The sequence below is a fragment of the Thamnophis sirtalis genome, unplaced genomic scaffold (assembly GCF_051295495.1).
Source record: "Thamnophis sirtalis isolate CommonGarterSnake01/CBP01778 unplaced genomic scaffold, rThaSir2_p1.2 scaffold_7, whole genome shotgun sequence".
In the NCBI taxonomy this organism is placed as follows: domain Eukaryota; kingdom Metazoa; phylum Chordata; class Lepidosauria; order Squamata; family Natricidae; genus Thamnophis; species Thamnophis sirtalis.
This window is the reverse complement of record NW_028261387.1, coordinates 55108779-55130011: the sequence shown is the minus strand read 5'-3', so window position 1 is coordinate 55130011 and position 21233 is coordinate 55108779. Positions and strand designations below refer to the sequence as shown.

At 36.9% G+C, this 21233-nt stretch overlaps 1 protein-coding gene and 1 long non-coding RNA gene across 3 annotated transcripts in view; one reads left to right on the top strand and one right to left on the bottom strand.

Annotated features, from left to right (window-relative positions):
- The window catches only part of CD34 (CD34 molecule), a 35017-nt gene extending 24792 nt beyond the window's left edge, over positions 1–10225 (top strand). The window contains exons 5-8 of the mRNA XM_014059462.2: positions 1780–1915; positions 3991–4052; positions 6328–6492; positions 8177–10225. Coding sequence (XP_013914937.2) covers positions 1780–1915; positions 3991–4052; positions 6328–6492; positions 8177–8368 — 555 coding nt within the window. The 3' untranslated portion in view covers positions 8369–10225. The remainder of the gene's footprint in view (positions 1–1779; positions 1916–3990; positions 4053–6327; positions 6493–8176) is intronic.
- The window catches only part of LOC148044671 (uncharacterized), an 89018-nt gene that overhangs the window by 50994 nt on the left and 16791 nt on the right, over positions 1–21233 (bottom strand). The window contains exon 2 of one of the 2 annotated variants that reach the window (XR_015697336.1): positions 4043–4446. The exons of the other annotated variant lie outside the window; for it this stretch is intronic. This is a non-coding gene — a long non-coding RNA (uncharacterized LOC148044671). Of the gene's footprint in view, positions 1–4042; positions 4447–21233 lie in introns of those variants that run through there. 2 annotated transcript variants of the gene reach the window in all.

Below are 21233 nucleotides of genomic sequence, written 5' to 3'. Positions count from 1 at the left end.
ATCCTTGCATTTAGGATTGTTGCAGGTCTGTAAAGCAAAGGAAAGCTGAAGTGAAACTTTAAGACAGGGGTGTCAAAATCGAGGCCTGGGGACAGGATCCTCGGTCCATATATGTTTCCTGTAGAACATGGATTACATATATCCTGCTCTGAGGGGAGGAGGAAAGTTCTCAGCAGCTGCCTAATTGCCTTTCCCATAAGGAGGCCTAGGAAGAATTTAACAGGAGTGTTTTTTCTCCACAGCTCCCAAGCAGATCCAGCCCATTTTATAACTTTCTTTTACTTGCTTTTCTTTCTAGTGCAAATTTGGCATCATTCTAGTCGGTTTTTAAATAATTATTGTGCTGATGAACAAACAGATGGACAGAATCCCACCCTCTGTACATATTTTTTTCCAAATTCCACAATGTTAGAAAAAAAAATTAAAGAAGAAATTTCTACTAGTTTAATATATATTGGACATGAAAAATTCAACAACCAGACTCAATCTTTTTTCAACTTATTCTTTTTTCAACTTATTGAACCAGCCTATATTTCTAAATTGCTTTAGATTATTATTTTAGCTCTAGGTCTTCTGAGTCTGACCTTGACCTATGCCTTTCTTTTGATGTCCAAATTGACCAAATGGAGGGGGGGGGAAATAACTACAGCCTCACACTTTTCTTCCTGTCTCCTCCACAAGTGTTTGGGAAAGGCGACATTTTATTTTAATCTTTATGTGGGAAGATTTTTATCCTTGCAAAATGTGCCATGAAAAAACCATTTGAAATACTCAAGGCATTTCTGAAACAGGAAGGCCAAGTCTGTGCTTGTTATTTCCCTCATCTCCTGCCTGGTAACAGTGGAAAAGGACAGGGTGCTCGTGATTTCAAAACATTAAGAGTGCCTTGGCTCGTTTAGGACATAGTTGCAGAATGAATTGTTATAATGACATTACTTATTTAATCAGCAATTTAAGATTATATTTAATTAGTAATCAGTATCCACGGAAATGTGTTGACAAATATTTTAGTACATATTCTCTCTATTTTGATTTATTATAATGTTTTAATAAGTGGACATGTAATCCTTTCCATCCATTATACTACAGTGAAACAATTAAGAATCCCAAGCATATAGCTTAAACATGTTCTAAACTACTGTAGGTCTGCTTTCACGTGCTATAATTCACATAATCTTTCCCATTTTTAGAGATGTGCTCATTAATGTACCGTAAAGAATATTTCTATGCATGTATTTTTGAAAGTCATAGTAGAAAATAGGGATTCCATAAATGGAGTTGCTATGCCTTCTTGGAAAATTGTTCTTAATGTTTATGGTTTATCTTAACCTTTGTAGATTTTGAGCCAAGAAATCCATAAATAGATGTTACTGGGAGAACAGACTGTAGCTCATGGAAATATTGCTATGTTTATACCCTGTTTCCCCCAAAATAAGACCTCTTCGGAAAATAAGCCTATTCGGACTTCTGAGTGCATGAGCTCAAATAAGCCCTCCCCAAAAATAAGCCCTCCCCTAAAATATTGCAGCACAGCAGCAGCCATGAGCTAACCATGCTCGCTGCCCCCTGCATCTCAAAAATGATAAGACCTCCCAAAAAATAAGGCCAAATGCTTATTGGGGGGTGGTAAAAAAATAAGACCCTGTCTTATTTTCGGGAAAACATGGTAGAAACCAGTGATAATTAATATGCCACTTGGTTTTGGATAAATGTAAAGAAAAACAAATGATGAAAAATGTTCTACAACTGTAACTGTTTTTGTTTTGTCTTATTTTTTAGGAAAACTTTAAAAGAAACAAAGGGGAGGGATTGAGCAAATTGGTTTGTAAAAAAAAAGAAGTGCCATGCCATATTGAACTGGCCAACTCTGATATGAATCACCACTGCATGTTGTTGCTTGCAGTTAACAATACAGGTTAGTTGAAGGGATTTATTATAGCTTGTAATCAAATTGGTCAGTGACTTGCTAAGATTGACTAGATTTCACATGTCTCATGAAACCATTATTTTACCTTTGGCTGATTCAACAACTCTTACATATAACTCATTTAGCCCCAATCCTGCAATTATGGGTTTGCAAGATAAGTAAACCCAAAGTTTTTACTATCTTTTTCATCCTTAGATTATAGAAAATATTTGAAAAACCAACCATTTCAAAATGTAATAGGTGCCCTCAGCTAGGCATTACTTCTATTCAACAAAAAATTAAGGTCAGGAAGTGGTTTACTTTTGTTTTTGGTTTTTTACTTCCCAGTTAGTTTACAGCCATGGGATTTCCTTGTTATCTCTTATCTAGGGGCTAACCAATCTATCCCACCTTAGGTTTTTTTTTTTCAAAATCAGCTAAATGTTGTGGCCAGCAGCAAATAAAAAATTAGAACCTCTTTCACCCACATTCCTGTCATTATTAAATTCAAAACAATAGATGGTATATATTACAACAGCATTCAAATACTAATTGAAAACTCTGACTTGATTCACAGATTGCATGGGCCATAGTGTTATTTGGTTTTATTTTAGAATTTTATTTAATAATGTGTTTATTAAATTTGTGCAAACACACTCAGTTTGATTTGTAAACCATCACTTATAACTTATTTATGTATTTTTATTATGCTTGAATTTTGTCTGCTCCCATAGGATCTAGGCAGCTAAACAGGTAAACAGATAAAATACTCTCCAAATCCTTAAATACACATAATTATTTTCCAGAAGCACACATAGGGACATGAGTGTGTCCCATCTTTCAATTAAAAAAACCCTCTCTCCATGTAGAAGACAAAATGAGTTGGTTTTCAAAGTTTTCCTGGATCCTAAGAGTGATGTGACATTTCCACTGGAAGGGAGTTTCAAAGAATGCTTGCCTTAGGGCCACATCAGGTATAATCTTGGAGAGATCGAATGTGGAAGAGTTGATTTTTATTTATTCATGAGCTATGGTGGCACAGTGATTAGAATACAGTATTTGCATGCTAACTCTGCCCACTGCCAGGAGTTCAATCCTGACCCGCTCAAGGTTGACTCAGCCTACTATATTTCCAAGGTCAGTAAAATGAGGATGCAGATTATAGGTGGCAATATGCGTACATTGTGAACTACCCAGAGACTGCTGCAAAGCACTATGGAGCAGTATATAAATCTAAGTCTATTGCTATACTATTTCATTTGTTTGGACAGGCAAATGAATTAAGGAGAAGATAACCAGATAACCAGGATCAGATCTATATAAGTTTTAAATGTGGCAACCAGCACCTTACACCACACCCAATATTCAGTTGGAAATTAAGGCAACTCCCATTACTACTGCAGCCTTCTCATTCTCCAGCAGCTTCAGTTTCCACAGGTCCTTCAAGAGTCATCCCATGTTGAGCATTTTTTAATAATGGCCATGCCCACCCCAGCTCTGTGAATGGGAAAAATGTCATGAAACATCACATGACGGCGTGACACCACAAGTTTGACACCTATGATCTAATAGAAGTGACTAGATCTTTGGTGACTATAAGTAAGTCCTCCAAATCCAGGAAAAAAAAGTTTTAATTGTACAAAAAGGTTTCTCTGACATCTGGTTTTCAAACAGGAGAATTCTCAAATTAAAAAACATCTTTGAACAAAGGAATACAACCTTTAGAGTTTTAAGAAATGGATTTTCCTTGCAATTGTTAGATTTGTAGATCCAAAGCCACTCCTTCTTGGAGGGATTCAATTAAAATGTGTTCTTCCTCATCGAGACCCAAACAATCTCCACAGAGTCAATTAACAGTTCTATCGCATATCTATTCATGGCTATGGTATATGCTATGTATCAACAGCATATGATGATGCTATGTTTTATCACTCTAGTCAATTGTGATTTATTTAATAAACCACAGTTATATAAGCCATATATAACTTTGAATAAAACCTGTGGAAGTGATACTGTAAATATTGTTAAAGCTTCTTTGCTTGATAAATAATTCCAATATTCTTCTTCTGTTTTCTCTGCTTTAGAAAATATACGTGCGGACGCATTGTGTGTCTTTCTGGATGACAAGAAACCAGATTTGAAAGCGGTAATTTATTCATTCTTTTACATATAGGAGTTAGGTGAAACAGAATAAAAAAAATTAAAACCTAAAATATTACAAAATCTGAATGGTAAGTTTGTATGTCAAGATCCTTTATGACTAAAATAATGTAAATGAACAGTGATATTTTTCACAAAGAATGTGGAATAAAATATCTATAATTTAATAATCAAATTACTATAACAAGCAACGGACTCTGGGAATTTCCCAAACAATTTCCAACTTACCATTTTTATAAAACAGAGTAAAATGTTTTAAGCACTAAAACACTTTTAAGCAAAAAGCAATATGCATTTTCATGGATTTGAGTTGTCATCAACTTAAAATGTCAACCAAAAGTTCTATTGGGCAGAAAAGGCTTCTGGGCATCTACAGTATCCTGTATGTGAAGAAACCACTTTTAGTATCAGATTCGCCAGAGAATATTTCAGAAGACAAAGTGAAACTGATTTCATGGAGCTATTTCATTCATTAAAGACATACCCATATTTTTCTAATTACAAAAAAAAAAAAAAGGGTGAAAATCTGGGTGTCTCTTATACACTGAATACAGCATTTTTTGCCTCCCAAAACCCTGTCCCCTTCACCAAAATGGCCTTGCATAGCCTTTAGAGCCTTGCAGAGTGCTCCTGGGAGCTGGGGAGGGCAGAAATGAGCAAAAAAAAAAAGGCCGTTTTTCACTCGTTTTGGTCCCCCCAGCCCCCAGGAGCACACTATAAGCTTCCTAAAGTTTATGCTAGCCCTTTTTTGACAAAAAAACGGGCCCATTTTTGCAAAAAAGGGGCCTTTTGGGAGGTCTGCAGAGTTCAAAAACTTGGGTTTCTATTTGCCTCTTCGAAACCTTGGTGTGCCTTATACTCTGGTGCATCTTATACTCCGAAAAATATGGTAAATAGCTTTCAAGATGTGCAGTGTTCTATTACAAAGTGCAAAAGAAAGTCCAATTTTCCAGAAATTGCATCCTGAAAATTAGTTTCCTTTCTATTGTAATTTAACATACAAAACATATGAAGAACACAGGACTTCTCTCTTTCCAAACTATCTTGCCAAACATGCATATCTTAAAGCTGCGTGATTCAATTTCAAAGAGATTCAGCAACTCACAATTCAATCTTCAGATTGAATTCTTAAATCATTTGAAAGAAACACAGTGAATGAGGTGCTTTGAATTACTTTGGATTAAGAGATTTGATTGGGTTCTCTTTTATGTTGCTGCGATTTTCCTCCCAAAATGGACAAAACTATTCCACCTATTGTGTCTCACTTTTGATAGAATTTATTTAGGTACGTTTACATGGAGTCCAAAATTTATTCCACCAGTGCATGGTTGTTTACACTAGTTTGCTCTTTCTTATATAATCCCCTTCCTTTTCCTAAAGCCACATCCTTTTATTATTGTATTTCCTTTACTCCCAATGTACTTGTCTAGCCTGAAATATAGCCAACTGGCACATGTGCCCAATCTGTCTGTAGTTGTTTATTGCTGTTAGTCCTATCCTTTTGTGCCTTTTTTATTTTCTGCATTCCCTTAAAATGTTTTTTTTTGCTATTTGTTTGTCTTACTTTATACTCTGTAAGTCTACCTCAGACCTAATGTCATACCATGATATAAAGAATTAGTCTGTATTATATGCAATAGGTTATTGTTTACACTAGCACATGTGAAACGTGTAATAGCAATAATGTGCAAATTTCTTGGGATGTTTTTAAGTTGTTGGCAAGCATCACATAACCCATCATTCCCAGAAGAGGCTAATTCTGCCTCTTCTGCTCTTCCAGGAAGCTATCAGCCCAGAAAGATAAATGACGGATGATTATAAAATCTTCAATCTTTAGTAAGAACTTACTTTTAAAACTGTTTTTTTAAAGGCTTTGCTTTTTAAGATTTAATAGGGCATTTTGTCAGCCTCACTTCCCCATAAACTGGATATTTTAACACTCTAAACAGTTTGGAACTGTTATGTTGTCCTTTCCTCATTCCTGCTATGTCTTGTTTAAACAAGATATGAGAGTACTTCAAAGTGAAAACCTTCAAGCTACCTGACATAGGAGGTAGCTGTGTTAAACTAGGGTACAAAAACTTCAGAGGAAGCACCTTTTCTATGTAACAAATTTTATTAAAAGACATAAACTGTATGGAGTAAGAAATGACAAATCACCTTTAAGAATCTATCATTTCTGCTGTTTGCATTCCTGATAGGTGTTTTCATACTTCTTTGGTTCAATTCTATTTTGTTTTTGTTTGTTTTTTTCCTTTTAGCTTGGGATAAAATCCCACAAGCAGGAACGCACTGAGATTCACCAGGTCCATTCTCGGGGGACACTTATTGCCTTAGTCACCACCGGCCTGCTGTTGGCATTTTTGGGATTAGCTGGATATTATCTTATGAGACGACGAAGCTGGAGTCCCATGGGAGAGAGGCTGGTTAGTGCTTATAGTTGGCAGAACAAGTAGAAAGCTGAAGGCATGTAACAGCAGTTGCAGAGAAAAATGACAGGATTGCTATTCTTCCATTACTATAAGTGATGTGTTCATTTCCATAAGATATTCTACAATTTCAAGTTATGCTTACTTTTTTCAACAGTAAGATTAAACAATTTATCAATACCACCAAATAGGAATCATATTATTCCCAATATCCTCCTGCTTTAAATTCAGATTGGATTTATTCCTCTTATTTCTGCTGCATTAAAAACTTTCCCTATGATTTTATCACCAAATGATGAAATAAAGAATGTGAAGAAAAAGAAAATATTTTTCTTAATTCATTTGTTGCTTTCAATTTCTGTTTCTTCTATCTTTAGGCTGGCTGGCAACCTTTTGATTTTAACTATGTCAGCTAAATGCACAACTGCAACTGTAATCAATTTTTATTTTTGATATCTGGGGATGTGCAAATATTGTTCCCAAATCCAGAAGGTGGTAAAATGAAGTAGAGAAGTGGAACTGGGAAACAGCACCTGACACTTTTACTTCAATACCGTTCATGGGGTTTCAGTCACATATAAATTGACTGCCCATATAATTTTCCAGGAAAATATCTTTTTGAGATATTATAGGAATATTGGAATGCAAATAGCTGGAACCGTTCTAATGAACTCTAATGATTTTGCAAAATCTGTGGGACATGACCCTTTTCTTGTGTTTTTTTTAAGAGTTTTTCTCCAAGAAAAAATCTTTCTCTTTAAATAACCACTTTCATACAATGAATTTCTGTAGGTCACCTTAATTAACCTGGAATGCAAACATAGAACTCTGTAGAGTTTCATAGACAATTTTCAAAAGATATTTAGAACATTTGGGAGGAACACCTGCAATACCATACCGAAGGTGTCATTTTTCCACAGAGTGTGTCTTTCCCAGACCTAAATCCAAAGCACTGTATAGTCCTACCATATAGTAATAAAAACTCTTGACAAATTCAATGCCAATGTCAACACAGCAATAGTTAATGGATGACCTGTTATTCCATTTATTTACTTATGGACTGTACATTAGCTTTCAGAAAATAGACTATCATTCCATTATTGCAAATTAGTGGTATTACTGTCAATCTCTACAATCAAGAAATATAGGTGCAGGTGAGCTTGTGTATGAATCAAATAATAGGGCAAAGAGATAGAGCAATACCTCTTACAATCCATGGGGCTATTTCATAACTTATTGCTAAAACATCTGTCCCTGAGCAAAAAACTCCAGATTAGTTTTCTGGTGCTTCCAGTTTAAAAAAATCTGGAAGTAAACTATGAATAATTTTCCGCTCCAAACCCTAGATACCAGGATAGACAAAAATATTAATGAAACTGTATTCCGGATTCTCAGTATTTGATCCAACCTCTCATTTTATTGACAAGCTTATAGTCAAATTATTTGTATTATTATCATTGATCAGATAGGCCACTGAAATATACTTCATACATGAACAAGGCCTCCCTGTCCACTCCATCAAGAATATTATCTTAATATACTTTTCTAAATCCCTGACTGAAGTGCCTGACTGAAAGAACATTTTTTTTTATTTTCTATATAGAAGCTAAATCGTTTTGTTGACCTTTGAATAGCTTTGCCTAATTCTGAATTTTATTATTTATATCTCTAACCCCTTTAGGGTGAAGATCCTTATTACATCGAAAATGATAGCCATGGCAACCCTGAGATCCCTGTGGCCTCTCAAGAGCAGCCTGACCTGCAGGATAAACCAAATCTCAATGGAGGGGCTCGGGAAAATGGAACTGGCCAGCCATCCTCAAAAAATGGACACCAAACAAAGCCCCAGGTTGTGGCTGACACAGAACTGTGAAAATGCTGTGACCTTCTTAATGCAGCTGGAAAAGCTCAAAGAGGAGCTACAAAGAGGAGCTAGGAGTAAAAATTCCTAAATGAAATTGTAATATCTTTTTTTTTAAAGCGTTAACATTAGTTTTTCAGGGCTGACGCAGCATTTGTGTATGGAAATTGTAAAATTAGCAAACTGCTTCAATGGGATTGGGTATGTTCTTAATAAATGTGGACTTTGGGGGGTGGGGTTATTTTATTTTTCTACTTTTAAATGTGATATCCTTCACAATAGTTCATCCAGGGAGACACAAGGCATGTTTCCTAGATTTTTCACTTATTTGAGAGTTGTTTAATATCTATCTGATGCTGTTTAGAGTAAGAAAGGGCATTTTCACTTTTTTAAAATGTAAATTTAATTTAATTTTAAAATACAACAGAGATGTAACAACTACAGCTCCAGAATAGTATGCAGCTGAACGTCCCTAGAATTTGGTAATCACTAGCCTTTCTCATACCCATCTAAGACTGTCTTTTTTACCTTTCTGCTCTTAGGGCAGGCTATGCTGCAATTTGTACATAATATAAGATGATTGTAACTCTGCAACTCATCAAAAGCCTTTTGAAATATAATTGAGGCTGTTCTTAAACAACACAAAATAAACTGTTCACCAGATTTGCTTAATTCAAAAGAACTGAGTACATTTTCAATTTAAAAGAAATAGGAAAAGTTAGGAGACTTTTATAACATGAAAATGCAGTATAGTAGGCAATTGAGCTAATTTCAAATGATCTGTCTCTTTCAAACTTTGTTTTCATTGTCCATATACTGTACATAAGAACAAGCAAGCAACTTTTTCCCCCTACACAGTACTTTCTAGATGCTTCTGGGACTCTTACTAGAACTCATAGCAAGTACATCCTTTGAATTCCAAAAGTCACTGATTTTTTTTTAACATAAAGGAAATAAATTTGAAGTGTTATTCTTAATCCAGATACAGTTAATTAAATTGAAATCAAGAGTGGCATTAGTTGCAGTTGCAGTTACAGTAAGTAGAGTTACATATTTCTGAGCCTGGAATCCTATTTTAACATCTTGGGGTTTGAATACAATGCAGTTTACTTCTAAATTGACATTTATGTCATAGTTTTGCCTTTGAATCTAATTTTCAAGCAAAACATCTGAGAGTGTATAAATGAAAATAAAAATGCAAATATATCTATATTTAAGTGGTATGCTTAAATTTGTATAAGATAACATTAGTCATGCTTTAATTTAGCCTATATTTTAGACTAAATTAAATATTCTAACCCTCTTTTCTTGCCCCAAATATTTTTCTCCATTGCCTTCCTAACCGTCAGTGCCCATCCTAAAACGTATTGATTATTTAATGTGTTGTTTGAAAATAGAATGTAGAACAAAAATGTGACTAGGCTCTGAAATGAATTGTCTTTTTTCTACTAATTATCACGGATATTTTTGTTTTAACTGGAAATAATTCAAGAACATCTAACATGAATAATACTGCCTTATTTACGCTTGTCACTGGAAGCATTAGCTAGATATGGGATAATGAACATAAAAATAAATATCCCACTAGAGAAAAGAATATATATTTTCTTTTTAATGCAAATATCCCTAATTTGGTTTTGTCCAGATATGTTGGAACTAGAATTCCTGCCAGGTATTGTCCAAATGCTGGTGCTAGACAATGAATCAATTATTTAGTAGATTAATGTAGATAGTCTTAATGTTTACATTTTTGTGTTTTAGTAGAGCAAACATAATTGTTAATATGATATAAAAGAAGCATGTATGTTGGAATTGTCTCTCGTATAAACTATACATATGTTTAGATCATTTTCATAATTTTAAAAAGCAGCATATGTATTTTTTAATTGTTACTTAGTATCTGATTTCCAAAATGGCATTTTGATTGTTTTGGGTTTGATGTACTTAATTGAAGTACAGGGCAGAAATGATTTGCCTTAAGTTTGTCTCTGAGTGTTTGGCAAAAGTAAGTTTTCAGCTGAAATATTCCTTTGCATAGATACAAGTAATTAAATAATAGTAGAGACAAAAATGGTAATGTAAGAAAAAAATCAAAATACACAGGAATGGCTCATGACTTGTGTTAGACTCCTTCACACATTACAGCAAGCTTCTTCCCATGTTGTTCATTTTTAAGACAGACTTAATTAGATGCTGTTCACTCCACTAGAATACTATTTATGGGAAGGTAGGGACTTCTTGGTAAGACAAAGGCCACAAACATCTCTCACATGAATCGGGATTCTTGCTGAAATGTCATGGCATATGAGAAAGATTGATATTGTAGTAGACTAACTGGATTCCTTAAATTGCCTAACAACTAATACTTCATTGTGAATGCATAGGACGTTTTATATCCATTTTGCTGTTTCTTTCTGTGAAAAAGTAGAGAAATGAATAAATGAATATATTACCATAATAAAGATAGAAAACACAGCCTTTATCCTTACTTGGAAAGAATACAGGCAATATATATTTTCATTGCTTTATGTTTATGTACAACAAAAAGGTATGTCAAATTCATAGGTGAGACGGAATTTGGGACCGCTCTCCATCCTTCCATTCTTTCTCCAGCAGCTCATTATCTTTCCTTATTTTTTTTCTTTCTCAGCTCTTCTCAGCTTCTTTCCTCCCTTCCTAGTATACCCAAAATACCATCAGCCACTTTTGTTTCAAACATAGTTGTACTTGTTTCTTTTTTAAAAAAATGAATATCAACATTTGTCTGAAGTGGTATAGTGTTTCCTGCCTGAGCAGGCAGTTGGACTCCAAAGTCCCTTCCAACTCTGTAATTCTAAAATGCATTTACACAAGTGAAAGTAAAGAGAAAACCCATAGATTCCTGAGTTGTTAAAGCAGATCCTTGCTCTTTATGATCTCAGCTATTAATATCCAATCAGGGACATAGTGGCTCAGTGGCTAAGACGCTGAGCTTGTCGATCGAAAGGTTGAATCCCTACTGCCACATAACGTTTCTTGTCCCAGCTTCTTCCAACCTAGCAGTTCGAAAGCACATTAGAAATACAAGTAGAAAAATAGAGACCACTTTGGTGGGAAGATAACAGCATTCCATGAACCTTCGGTGTTTAGTCATGCTGGCCACATGACCACGGAAACGTCTTTGGACAGTGCTGGCTCTTCGGCTTTGAAACAGAGATGAACACCACCCCCAGAGTCAGAAACAACTAGCACATATGTACGAGAGGAACCTTTATCTTTTATTAATATCCAAACTTCTTCCAGAGCCATGAGACAATTGCCATTTCTATTTCTTCAAGACTTTCAAATCAGATGAGCAGGATGGATTGTTGGAATTGATATACAGTATATTTTATCAGTCATGATCAGTACAAATCATTTTTTTTCATTTCTTAGTTTTTCTTTCTACCATCCTTTTTTCATGAATCCTTTATTTAAACAGCCATTTATGAGCTATTTAGTTAGTATCAACTTTTAAGAGCTAAACAGACTTTCTCCAGAATAATCTGTCCCAAGCTTTACACTTTAGGTTTCTCTACTGTATACCCATTGCTGGTATATTTCAAGTCTATTCTGCTTGCTGCTGATTGTCCTCTTCTTTTGCTTTTCAACTTTCCAGCATTGTAGACTTTCAGGTCATCACATAATTTGTTCAAAAGATGATAGTCTGAGTCTGGTCTTGTGCCTCAAATGATAATTCAAATGGATTTATTCTATGATCCATTTATTTACTTGGATATGCATAGTATTTCCAAGAGTTTTCTCCAACATCAAAAGTTCAAAAGCATCAATAATCTTTTTTATCCTGCTTCTTCAAAGTCCAACATTGCTTGCACAATTTTGATTTTGATAGCTATGGACATATCAGAACATCTGAGTATCTTTTCCAAAGCCTTCATTCCAATTCTACCAAATGTCTGTGGTATATTGCTTGACTACTGATTCCTTTACTACTGTAGTCAAACCTAAAAGGACTGCTTGCAAAGACTAACATTATTCAGTTACTGACTGTGTTGCACCCAAGGACTGCCTACCTACATCTTTAATGGCTATGAAACAGTTTGAGTTTGAGTTTTATTTCATTTGTATGCCGCCCTTTTCCCTGAAGGGACTCAGGGCAGCTCACAACTCAAGGGAAGGGGGATACAGACAGTTAACAACAACACAAAAACAATACATAGTTAAAACGCAACAATCATACCATTCGAGATAGGGGCAACGATTCTTTAGCCCCAGGCCTGTCGGAACAGCCAGGTTTTAAGGCTATGCGGAAGGCCTGGAGGGTGGTGAGGGTGCGAATCTCCACGGGGAGTTCGTTCCAGAGGGTTGGAGCAGCCACAGAGAAGGCTCTCCTCCGGGTAGTCGCCAGTCGACACTGGCCGGCGGATGGAATTCAGAGGAGGCCTGCTCTGTGCGATCTAATCAGTCTGGTGGAGGTAATTGGCAGCAGGCGGTCTCTCAAGTACCCAGGTCCAATACCATGAAGGGCTTTATAAGTGACGACTAGCGCCTTGAAGCGTATCCGGAGACCAATAGGCAGCCAGTGCAGCTCGCGGAGGATAGGTGTTACGTGGGTGAACCGAGGTGCACCCACAATCGCTCGCGCGGCTGCATTCTGGACAAGCTGAAGTCGCCGAATACTCTTCAAGGGCTGCCCTTGAAACACACTGTTCATTGTTTTTCATTCCTTAGTAGTGAACAGTATAATTCTTTGATCAAATGTGCTCAGTTCCAATCCACTCTACTTTACCAATGCCTACAAAGCCCAGTTGAAGTTGATTCATTTTGTTATTCACTTTGTTGAACTTTCTTACATTGATGCTTTTTATGTTCCATTTTATCATTGTAATTCTACCTTTTCAGTTTTGGTTTTTTTCCCTGTACAGCAACATCAGCAACTATGTGCCTCAAAGACTTTGATTTAGCTGCATCATATACACTATTATATTTCAAAAGATCCTCAACAATTCTGCAGTAGCATATTGAATGCCACCTATCTGATGCTATTTTGTTGACCAGTTTATGACCATGCCGTAAGGAATATCTAGTTTGGGGCAGGGCACAAGTGAGCCCATTTGAACATTTGAGAACATATTATGGCCATTCTAAATGGTTTTCTAGGGGAGTATGAGCAGTCTCCAAACAGCTGCTTATCAGGTAGCTACTGGGTTCTAGCTCAGTGATAAAGAACATTTCCAAAGAGATGCTTTGCAGAGCAAAACATTACCCAACATCCACACAAGCTATATATGACTGAGTCAGGCTGAAATATTTTGAGAACGTTCCATGGCATTTTCTCTTCATATGAGCCTATATATGCAGAAGATATTTATTTTGTGCAAATCAGTCAGACAAAATAATAGAGTCATGATGACTCTCTCCCCCTTCCCCCTGCCCCCAGCTGAACTTAAATTAATCCTTAACTGAGATGGATTTGCAAAATGGAGCATATCACTTCACGCATTAGGCTTAGGGAGGTATCCATGGTCATATTGATATACCTGTATATGATGCCATTCTGGAGGCTGAATGCTGGTGAAATAAACATTACCAAAAAAGTAATATAATATGGGTGGAGAAAGAAAAAGAAGACAAGACAAGCATTATACTATGGAAATGGTGAGGCAGAGCTGGGGAATCTTTCAAATAATCCTTCAAAATAATACATAGAAAGACATGAGTTCAAGAAACTGAACAAATGGTAGCCTGGATAGAACTAACTTATTTCTAAATAAGGAAAACTGAATGCCTCTCATGTTATTAGAAACTCATTGTGGTCTATATTATGCCCTGGTCTCCCAGCTTTGGGATATTATTTCAAAACATGAAGACATTTGCCCAACTCTATCTAAAAGGCATTCTGAGTTCTGAGATTTATGATAATGTCCAATATGGTTGGACCTACACAAGCATACTTCTCCCTTCACTCTAATTTTATGTGATATGGAGACACAATGCTACATTTTCTATGCCTCAAGGGTCTCGGAAGGCTACTATGCCTGTTTTTTCCTTCCCTAATTTTTCATGCCCAGCATTTCTGCATCTATTAGCCAGCCTTACTAATGTAGGAACAATATAATGCTTTGAATTTTCCCTATTCTTACTAGAGATCCTTAGAAATTGATCAATAGAGAAGCTAGCACAATCCATAAATTGTGTTTGGTATAAAGGTTTGTTTGCAAAAACAAATGTAACTTCTACAGCTTAATCATAACCTTTTAATATCACTCATCCTATCTCTAACATATTTCTCTTGTCAGAAAAAAAATGCCCTGATTTATACAGGGTAAGAAAACAAAAGCTGTTCCCAAACTGTCTGAAGCCAAAGGAAATGAAAGGCACGACACCAATAGAGGTGCAGAATATGAGAGTTCGCCAATCCGGAAAAGGTTATGTCCAAGCTACAGGAAGTTTTCTCCAAGTGTATAAACATACTCAGCTTTGGCTTGAGCAAAGCTGAAGGTGTTATTACTTTTTCCTTATCAACCCACATGCATTTTTTTCCCTTGCAAAAATTCCTTCTTAATCTTTTGTTTTGGAAAGCATGCTGCTGATAATGGCTTCCTTCTGCTCAGTTTCTGTAGTGCAATGAGAAAAGTACAATTCAGTATTTATCTCCTTTGCATTCATAGGTCTCCACTAATTAAAAGAAAAAGGACCTGATGCCTAGTTCTTCATTTAATTTGTGGATGAAATCATGATGTATTATTTATAGCAACATGCAAGAAAAATAATGGGTCTAGAACTACTTCCATCAAATTATTTTATTCACATTTTATTCCATTGCATTTTGCTGTAAAAGTATTCAAGTCAACTTTCAGTTTTATACATCTCTAATTAATTGGACTTAAGCAAAAGGGGTGGAAGACTTTTGCCTGTAGCCAGGAAATGTAGGTGGCATTTACTTAGATGGACTCAAATTCTGAGTCATTGTAAATCAGACTCTAATATCTTATGTTTGATGCACCGCAAGGAACGTTCAGAAAGATAAATAATTAGATAACAATTTTTACAAGAAGAATTTAAATAACTTTTTTTCTTGGATGCTTTACTGAATAATATACATTCAGCTAAGGTGAAAATTGGCCAAATAACAAATGGTAGTATCCACAAACTCTTTAGACTGGGAAAGATTTGAAAGAAATGCTCAGCAACTAAAGAGGATTTAGTCATGTAACCAATTAAAAAAGCATCAATCAAAATTTCTTATTAGCCACATTTGATTTTCTGTTATTTCTTTAGAAACTATTAACAACCCTTCTATTGGTGGAATTGAAAGCTATTAGAGTTGCCCCTGCTGAGTGTCACTGAGAGTCTGTTAATAACAGTGTCTAAAGAACAATTTCCAGCCATTAATAAGCTGTGTTTTTTGGCAGACCACAAACTCTACCCATTGCTGGTGTGAAGGAGGAGTCTGAGATACTTATATGAAAAAAACAAACTGACTGCGAGTGTTTCTGAACTATGGGCTCATTTAACGACACATTCTATGTTTTGCATTTTTGTTTTATTAGTTTTATTCCAATAACAAAAATATACAATCTCATTTATCTTTACACAAAATAAGCTCTTCTAGTTATGCTTAGGGATGAAGACTGAATTTCTTAAAGCAAGCAGAAAATCCACTGTGACTCTTCAGATGCTACTAAAGCATAATATGACCAATATTAAATAAAATTGGAAAGGGCCATCAGGTCATTGGAAGTAATTATGTGCTTTGCACAGGAATTCAGTTTAATATATTCTTGGAATATTGGTCTATTCAAAATCGCTACTATTGGTTCTATATAAATATGTACTGTATGTATGCATGTGTGCGTATACAGTATACATGTGTGTATATGTGTTACATACATACATATATACATATATATAGTATGCACACACACACACACACACACACACACACACAAACACAGGTAGCTTTTTCACTCGCCTTTAAATTAAGTCAACTTTTCCAGTCATGTGAAGTTTATTCCCCCAGCTCAAAAACAGCCAAAATAAAGTTGTGTACTAAACCTCAGATGACTGATAAAATCGCAGATAGAAATGTGGGACTACATCAAATATTAGCACTGAAAGAACTCTCTACAGTTTCGTACCTCATACATATAGCCAGTGGTGGGATTCAGCCAGTTTGCACCACTTCAGGAGAACCAGTTATTAAGTTTCTGAGCAGTTTGGTGAACTGGCTGTTGGAAGAAATTATTAGGACAGAGAACCGGTTGTTAAATTATTTGAATCCCACCACTGCATACAGCCCTCCAAATTTCACTCTTTGCTTGCAAATTGACAGGCAGTAAAATCTGCTATTGCAGCCATTGAAATGATAACAAAACTTGCCTCACAACTGTCTAGGGAGATTTGATTTGTGATTGCTTCTAGAACTGACAAGTAACATTTGATGGGAGGAGGAAAGGCAGTAGAATTAACCAATTGCTTTCCTTAATTTGGCTTACATTAAATCAGTAAGGACACCACCATTCATCAATGCTGCTACTATGGCAAAATAGAGATCAGCAATGGAAATAACACAATTTATTGTGCAGGCATACTTTTATGTGGATCAACGAGATGTAGGTTTCACTTTAACTTGGCTGTATGGAAGAGCTCTATAATAGTCACTCATAAGCAGTAGCATTTATTCCAGAGGGGTACACAATTTGCTTAACATGATTATGGAAATAAAAAGGTTATTTAAAGCTGATGCCTGGTGCAATGCTACCCTCTACTGTCTGTTTTTGGAAAACACGCCTACATTATATTTTAAAGACAGGAGAAATTAAGAGAGCCATTTAAAATAAATGATGGAGAATGTTCAGAACTGTGAATTTGCTTGACCTTAGGACCAGCAATCATTCTAGGTAGGTCAAAAAATGGTAAAAGCGTCTCTCAGTGTTCTTTAACAGAAAAAACAGAGTTGTTCAAACATTAACAGGTAAGGAGGATTGCCTAGATGCTTACTTCCTTTCTCCACAGTCCTATCAGAGCTGAAGAAGCTTGTTGGATGAGAAGCGAAACGTCTTCAAAAGAAAAAACAAGAAATCCAACTACCTCTTAAAAAAGCACATTGGGACGATCATGACCTGGATGACTGAGAATCATTACAGACTATGATAAACTCCATTTTATTTCCTGAAATATTAAAAGAATATATCACATAGTAGGCATAATTTACCCAGTGAATAAAGATTTGGATGCAATAGTTTTATTGGTTATATGAGAGGCTGTAGATCACTGTTTTCTCTGAAATGTTACTTTGATTTTCTTTTAAAAATAACTTTAATTAAAGATTTCCTAACTTTAATGGTCAATTCCATTTCATGTATTACAATCTTGTCCAGCAAATGAAAGAGAAGAGAGTCAGAATAGATATATGTAAATAAGCATAGACAGCAATCAGCTTTAAAAGTGATATTAATTTCCTATGGAATAAGCAAGTCATCATTTTTTGTAACAGTCAGAAGTTTTCATAATGTAAAATGGTAATTTAATTGATATATGTTATTCTTTTATTACATATTAATGTAAGCAATTTTTATCATATACTTGTCTGTTAATTAGCCAGGGAAGATATTTTTTGAATGACATTTTTAAAAGATTTGATCAATACATCATAAATCTCTTACATACATGCTTAACAAATAGGCCTTTGTCAGCAAGGATATTTTCAATGAGAAGACTCCTATAAATTTAAATTACTTAATAGGTTTGTAAAAAAAAAAAATAGGCTCTTTGGATTTCTGGGCCTTAAGCCAATTCCAAGAATAAATTCAACTTGTCTAAGAACTTTGAAGAATATATGATTTAATGTATAGATGTTCAAGAGTCATTTAATGACATGTATTTTCAAAGGCAGTTTTTCTAAAGGAAAAAAACAACAATAGTGTCACCCTGAATATTTAAGGAAATTATATATTATTCCTACTTGAAGGTTACATTGAATTCCAAAGGTTTCTACAGGTATTCCATATTGAAATGTGCTCTCTTTTGATTCTATTAGAAATGGAAAAGGACACATTCAAAAATAAGTGATATCTAACATTTGTCATACATGTGAATATTTTATTTTTGTACTCTTATAACAATCTTTTTAGAATACCATTAAGTTTTTAGAAACTCGCAATCATTTAGGAACAAAGGTAGGGCCTTTAATTATTTTTATTATATTTTTATCCCACTTTTTCATACACTATATACCTTAAGGTAGCAAACGTATCTTACTCATTTCAATGACCATGTGAGGTGGGTTGAGCTAAGAGAGAGTGACTGGCTCACAGATTCCTGCTTTCCAGGCTAGCATTTTAACCACAAATAGACTTCATGGATTCCTAAGAGATGAATTCTTATCAGGATTTGTTTTAAGGCTATTTCAATGACAGTTCATTTGGGTTTAGTAGAACGGAGTCCAAATAGCTATCTAATAGTTATTTTTCTAAGTACTGCTTGCTTCATGCACTTACTGGGTTATATAATCTAAACACAGCATAAGTAAGGTGACCAGATTTTCAGATGGGTAAAGAGGGACACCTTTGACCGGGGGGGGGGAGGGGGGCTTGATTAAAAACTTTATACGGAAAAATTATACAGAAAAATTATGGACTGTGCCGAAATGGATAAATTAACGAAAGAAATACAGCTGGGTGAGCTCTCCAGTGCCCCGCGCTTCCCTGCCTCCTTTCATCACGAATCAGATCACAGACAGTGGTCACATTGAGGAAATGGGGATTTTATAGTATCCTTCCCCTGGAGGGGAGAGGAAATGGGGATTTTGCAGTATCCTACCCCTGGAGGGGAGAGGAAATGGGGATTTTATAGTATCCTTCCCCTGGAGGGGAGAGGAAATGGGGATTTTATAGTATCCTTCCCCTGGAGGGGAGAGGAAATGGGGATTTTGCAGTATCCTACCCCAGGAGGGGAAAGGAAATGGGGATTTTATAGTATCCTTCCCCTGGAGGGGAGAGGAAATGGGGATTTTATAGTAACCTTCCCCTGGAGGGGAGAGGAAATGGGGATTTTATAGTATCCTTCCCCTGGAGGGGAGAGGAAATGGGGATTTTGCAGTATCCTACCCCAGGAGAGGAGAGGAAATGGGGATTTTATAGTAACCTTCCCCTGGAGGGGAGAGGAAATGGGGATTTTATAGTATCCTTCCCCTGGAGGGGAGAGGAAATGGGGATTTTGCAGTATCCTACCCCAGGAGGGGAGAGGAAATGGGGATTTTATAGTATCCTTCCCCTGGAGGGGAGAGGAAATGGGGATTTTATAGTATCCTTCCCCTGGAGGGGAGAGGAAATGGGGATTTTGCAGTATCCTACCCCTGGAGGGGAGAGGAAATGGGGATTTTATAGTATCCTTCCCCTGGAGGGGAGAGGAAATGGGGATTTTATAGTATCCTTCCCCTGGAGGAGAGAGGAAATGGGGATTTTGCAGTATCCTACCCCAGGAGGGGAGAGGAAATGGGAATTTTATAGTATCCTTCCCCTGGAGGGGAGAGGAAATGGGGATTTTGCAGTATCCTACCCCAGGAGGGGAGAGGAAATGGGGATTTTATAGTATCCTTCCCCTGGAGGGGAGAGGAAATGGGGATTTTATAGTATCCTTCCCCTGGAGGGGAGAGGAAATGGGGATTTTGCAGTATCCTACCCCAGGAGGGGAGAGGAAATGGGGATTTTATAGTATCCTTCCCCTGGAGGGGAGAGGAAATGGGGATTTTATAGTATCCTTCCCCTGGAGGGGAGAGGAAATGGGGATTTTGCAGTATCCTACCCCAGGAGGGGAGAGGAAATGGGGATTTTATAGTATCCTTCCCCTGGAGGGGAGAGGAAATGGGGATTTTATAGTATACTTCCCCTGGAGGGGAGAGGAAATGGGGATTTTGCAGTATCCTACCCCAGGAGGGGAGAGGAAATGGGGATTTTATAGTATCCTTCCCCTGGAGGGGAGAGGAAATGGGGATTTTATAGTATCCTTCCCCTGGAGGGGAGAGGAAATGGGGATTTTGCAGTATCCTATCCCAGGAGGGGAGAGGAAATGGAGATTTTATAGTATCCTTCCCCTGGAGGGGAGAGGAAATGGGGATTTTATAGTATCCTTCCCCTGGAGGGGAGAGGAAATGGGGATTTTGCAGTGTCCTACCCATGGAAGGGGGAGGGAATGGGGATTTTGCAGTATCCTACCCCTGGAGTGGGGAGGGAATGGGGATTTTATAGTATCCTTCCCCTGGAGTGGGGAGGGAATGGGGATTTTGCAGTATCCTACCCCTTGAGGGGGGAGGGAATGGGGATTTTGCAGTATCCTACCCCTGGAGTGGGGAGGGAATGGGGATTTTGCAGTATCCTACCCCTGGAGTGGGGAGGGAATAGGGATTTTATAGTATCCTATCCCTGGAGGGGGGAGGGAATGGGGATTTTGCAGTATCCTACCTCTGGAGTGTGGAGGGAATGGGGATTTTATAGTATCCTTCCCCTGGAGGGGAGAGGAAATGGGGATTTTGCAGTATCCTACCCCTGGAGTGGAGAGGGAATAGGGATTTTATAGTATCCTACCCTGGAGGGGGAAGGGAATGGGGATTTTGCAGTATCCTTCCCCTGGAGGGGAGAGGAAATGGGGATTTTGCAGTATCCTACCCCTGGAGGGGGGAGGGAATGGGGATTTTGCAGTTCCTACTTCTGGAGTGGGGAGGGAATGGGGATTTTGCAGTATCCTACCCCTGGAGTGGGGAGGGAATAGGGATTTTATAGTATCTTTCCCCTGGAGGGGAGAGGAAAAGGGGATTTTGCAGTATCCTACCCCTGGAGGGGGGAGGGAATGGGGATTTTGCAGTATGCTACCCCTGGAGTGGGGAGGGAATGGGGAT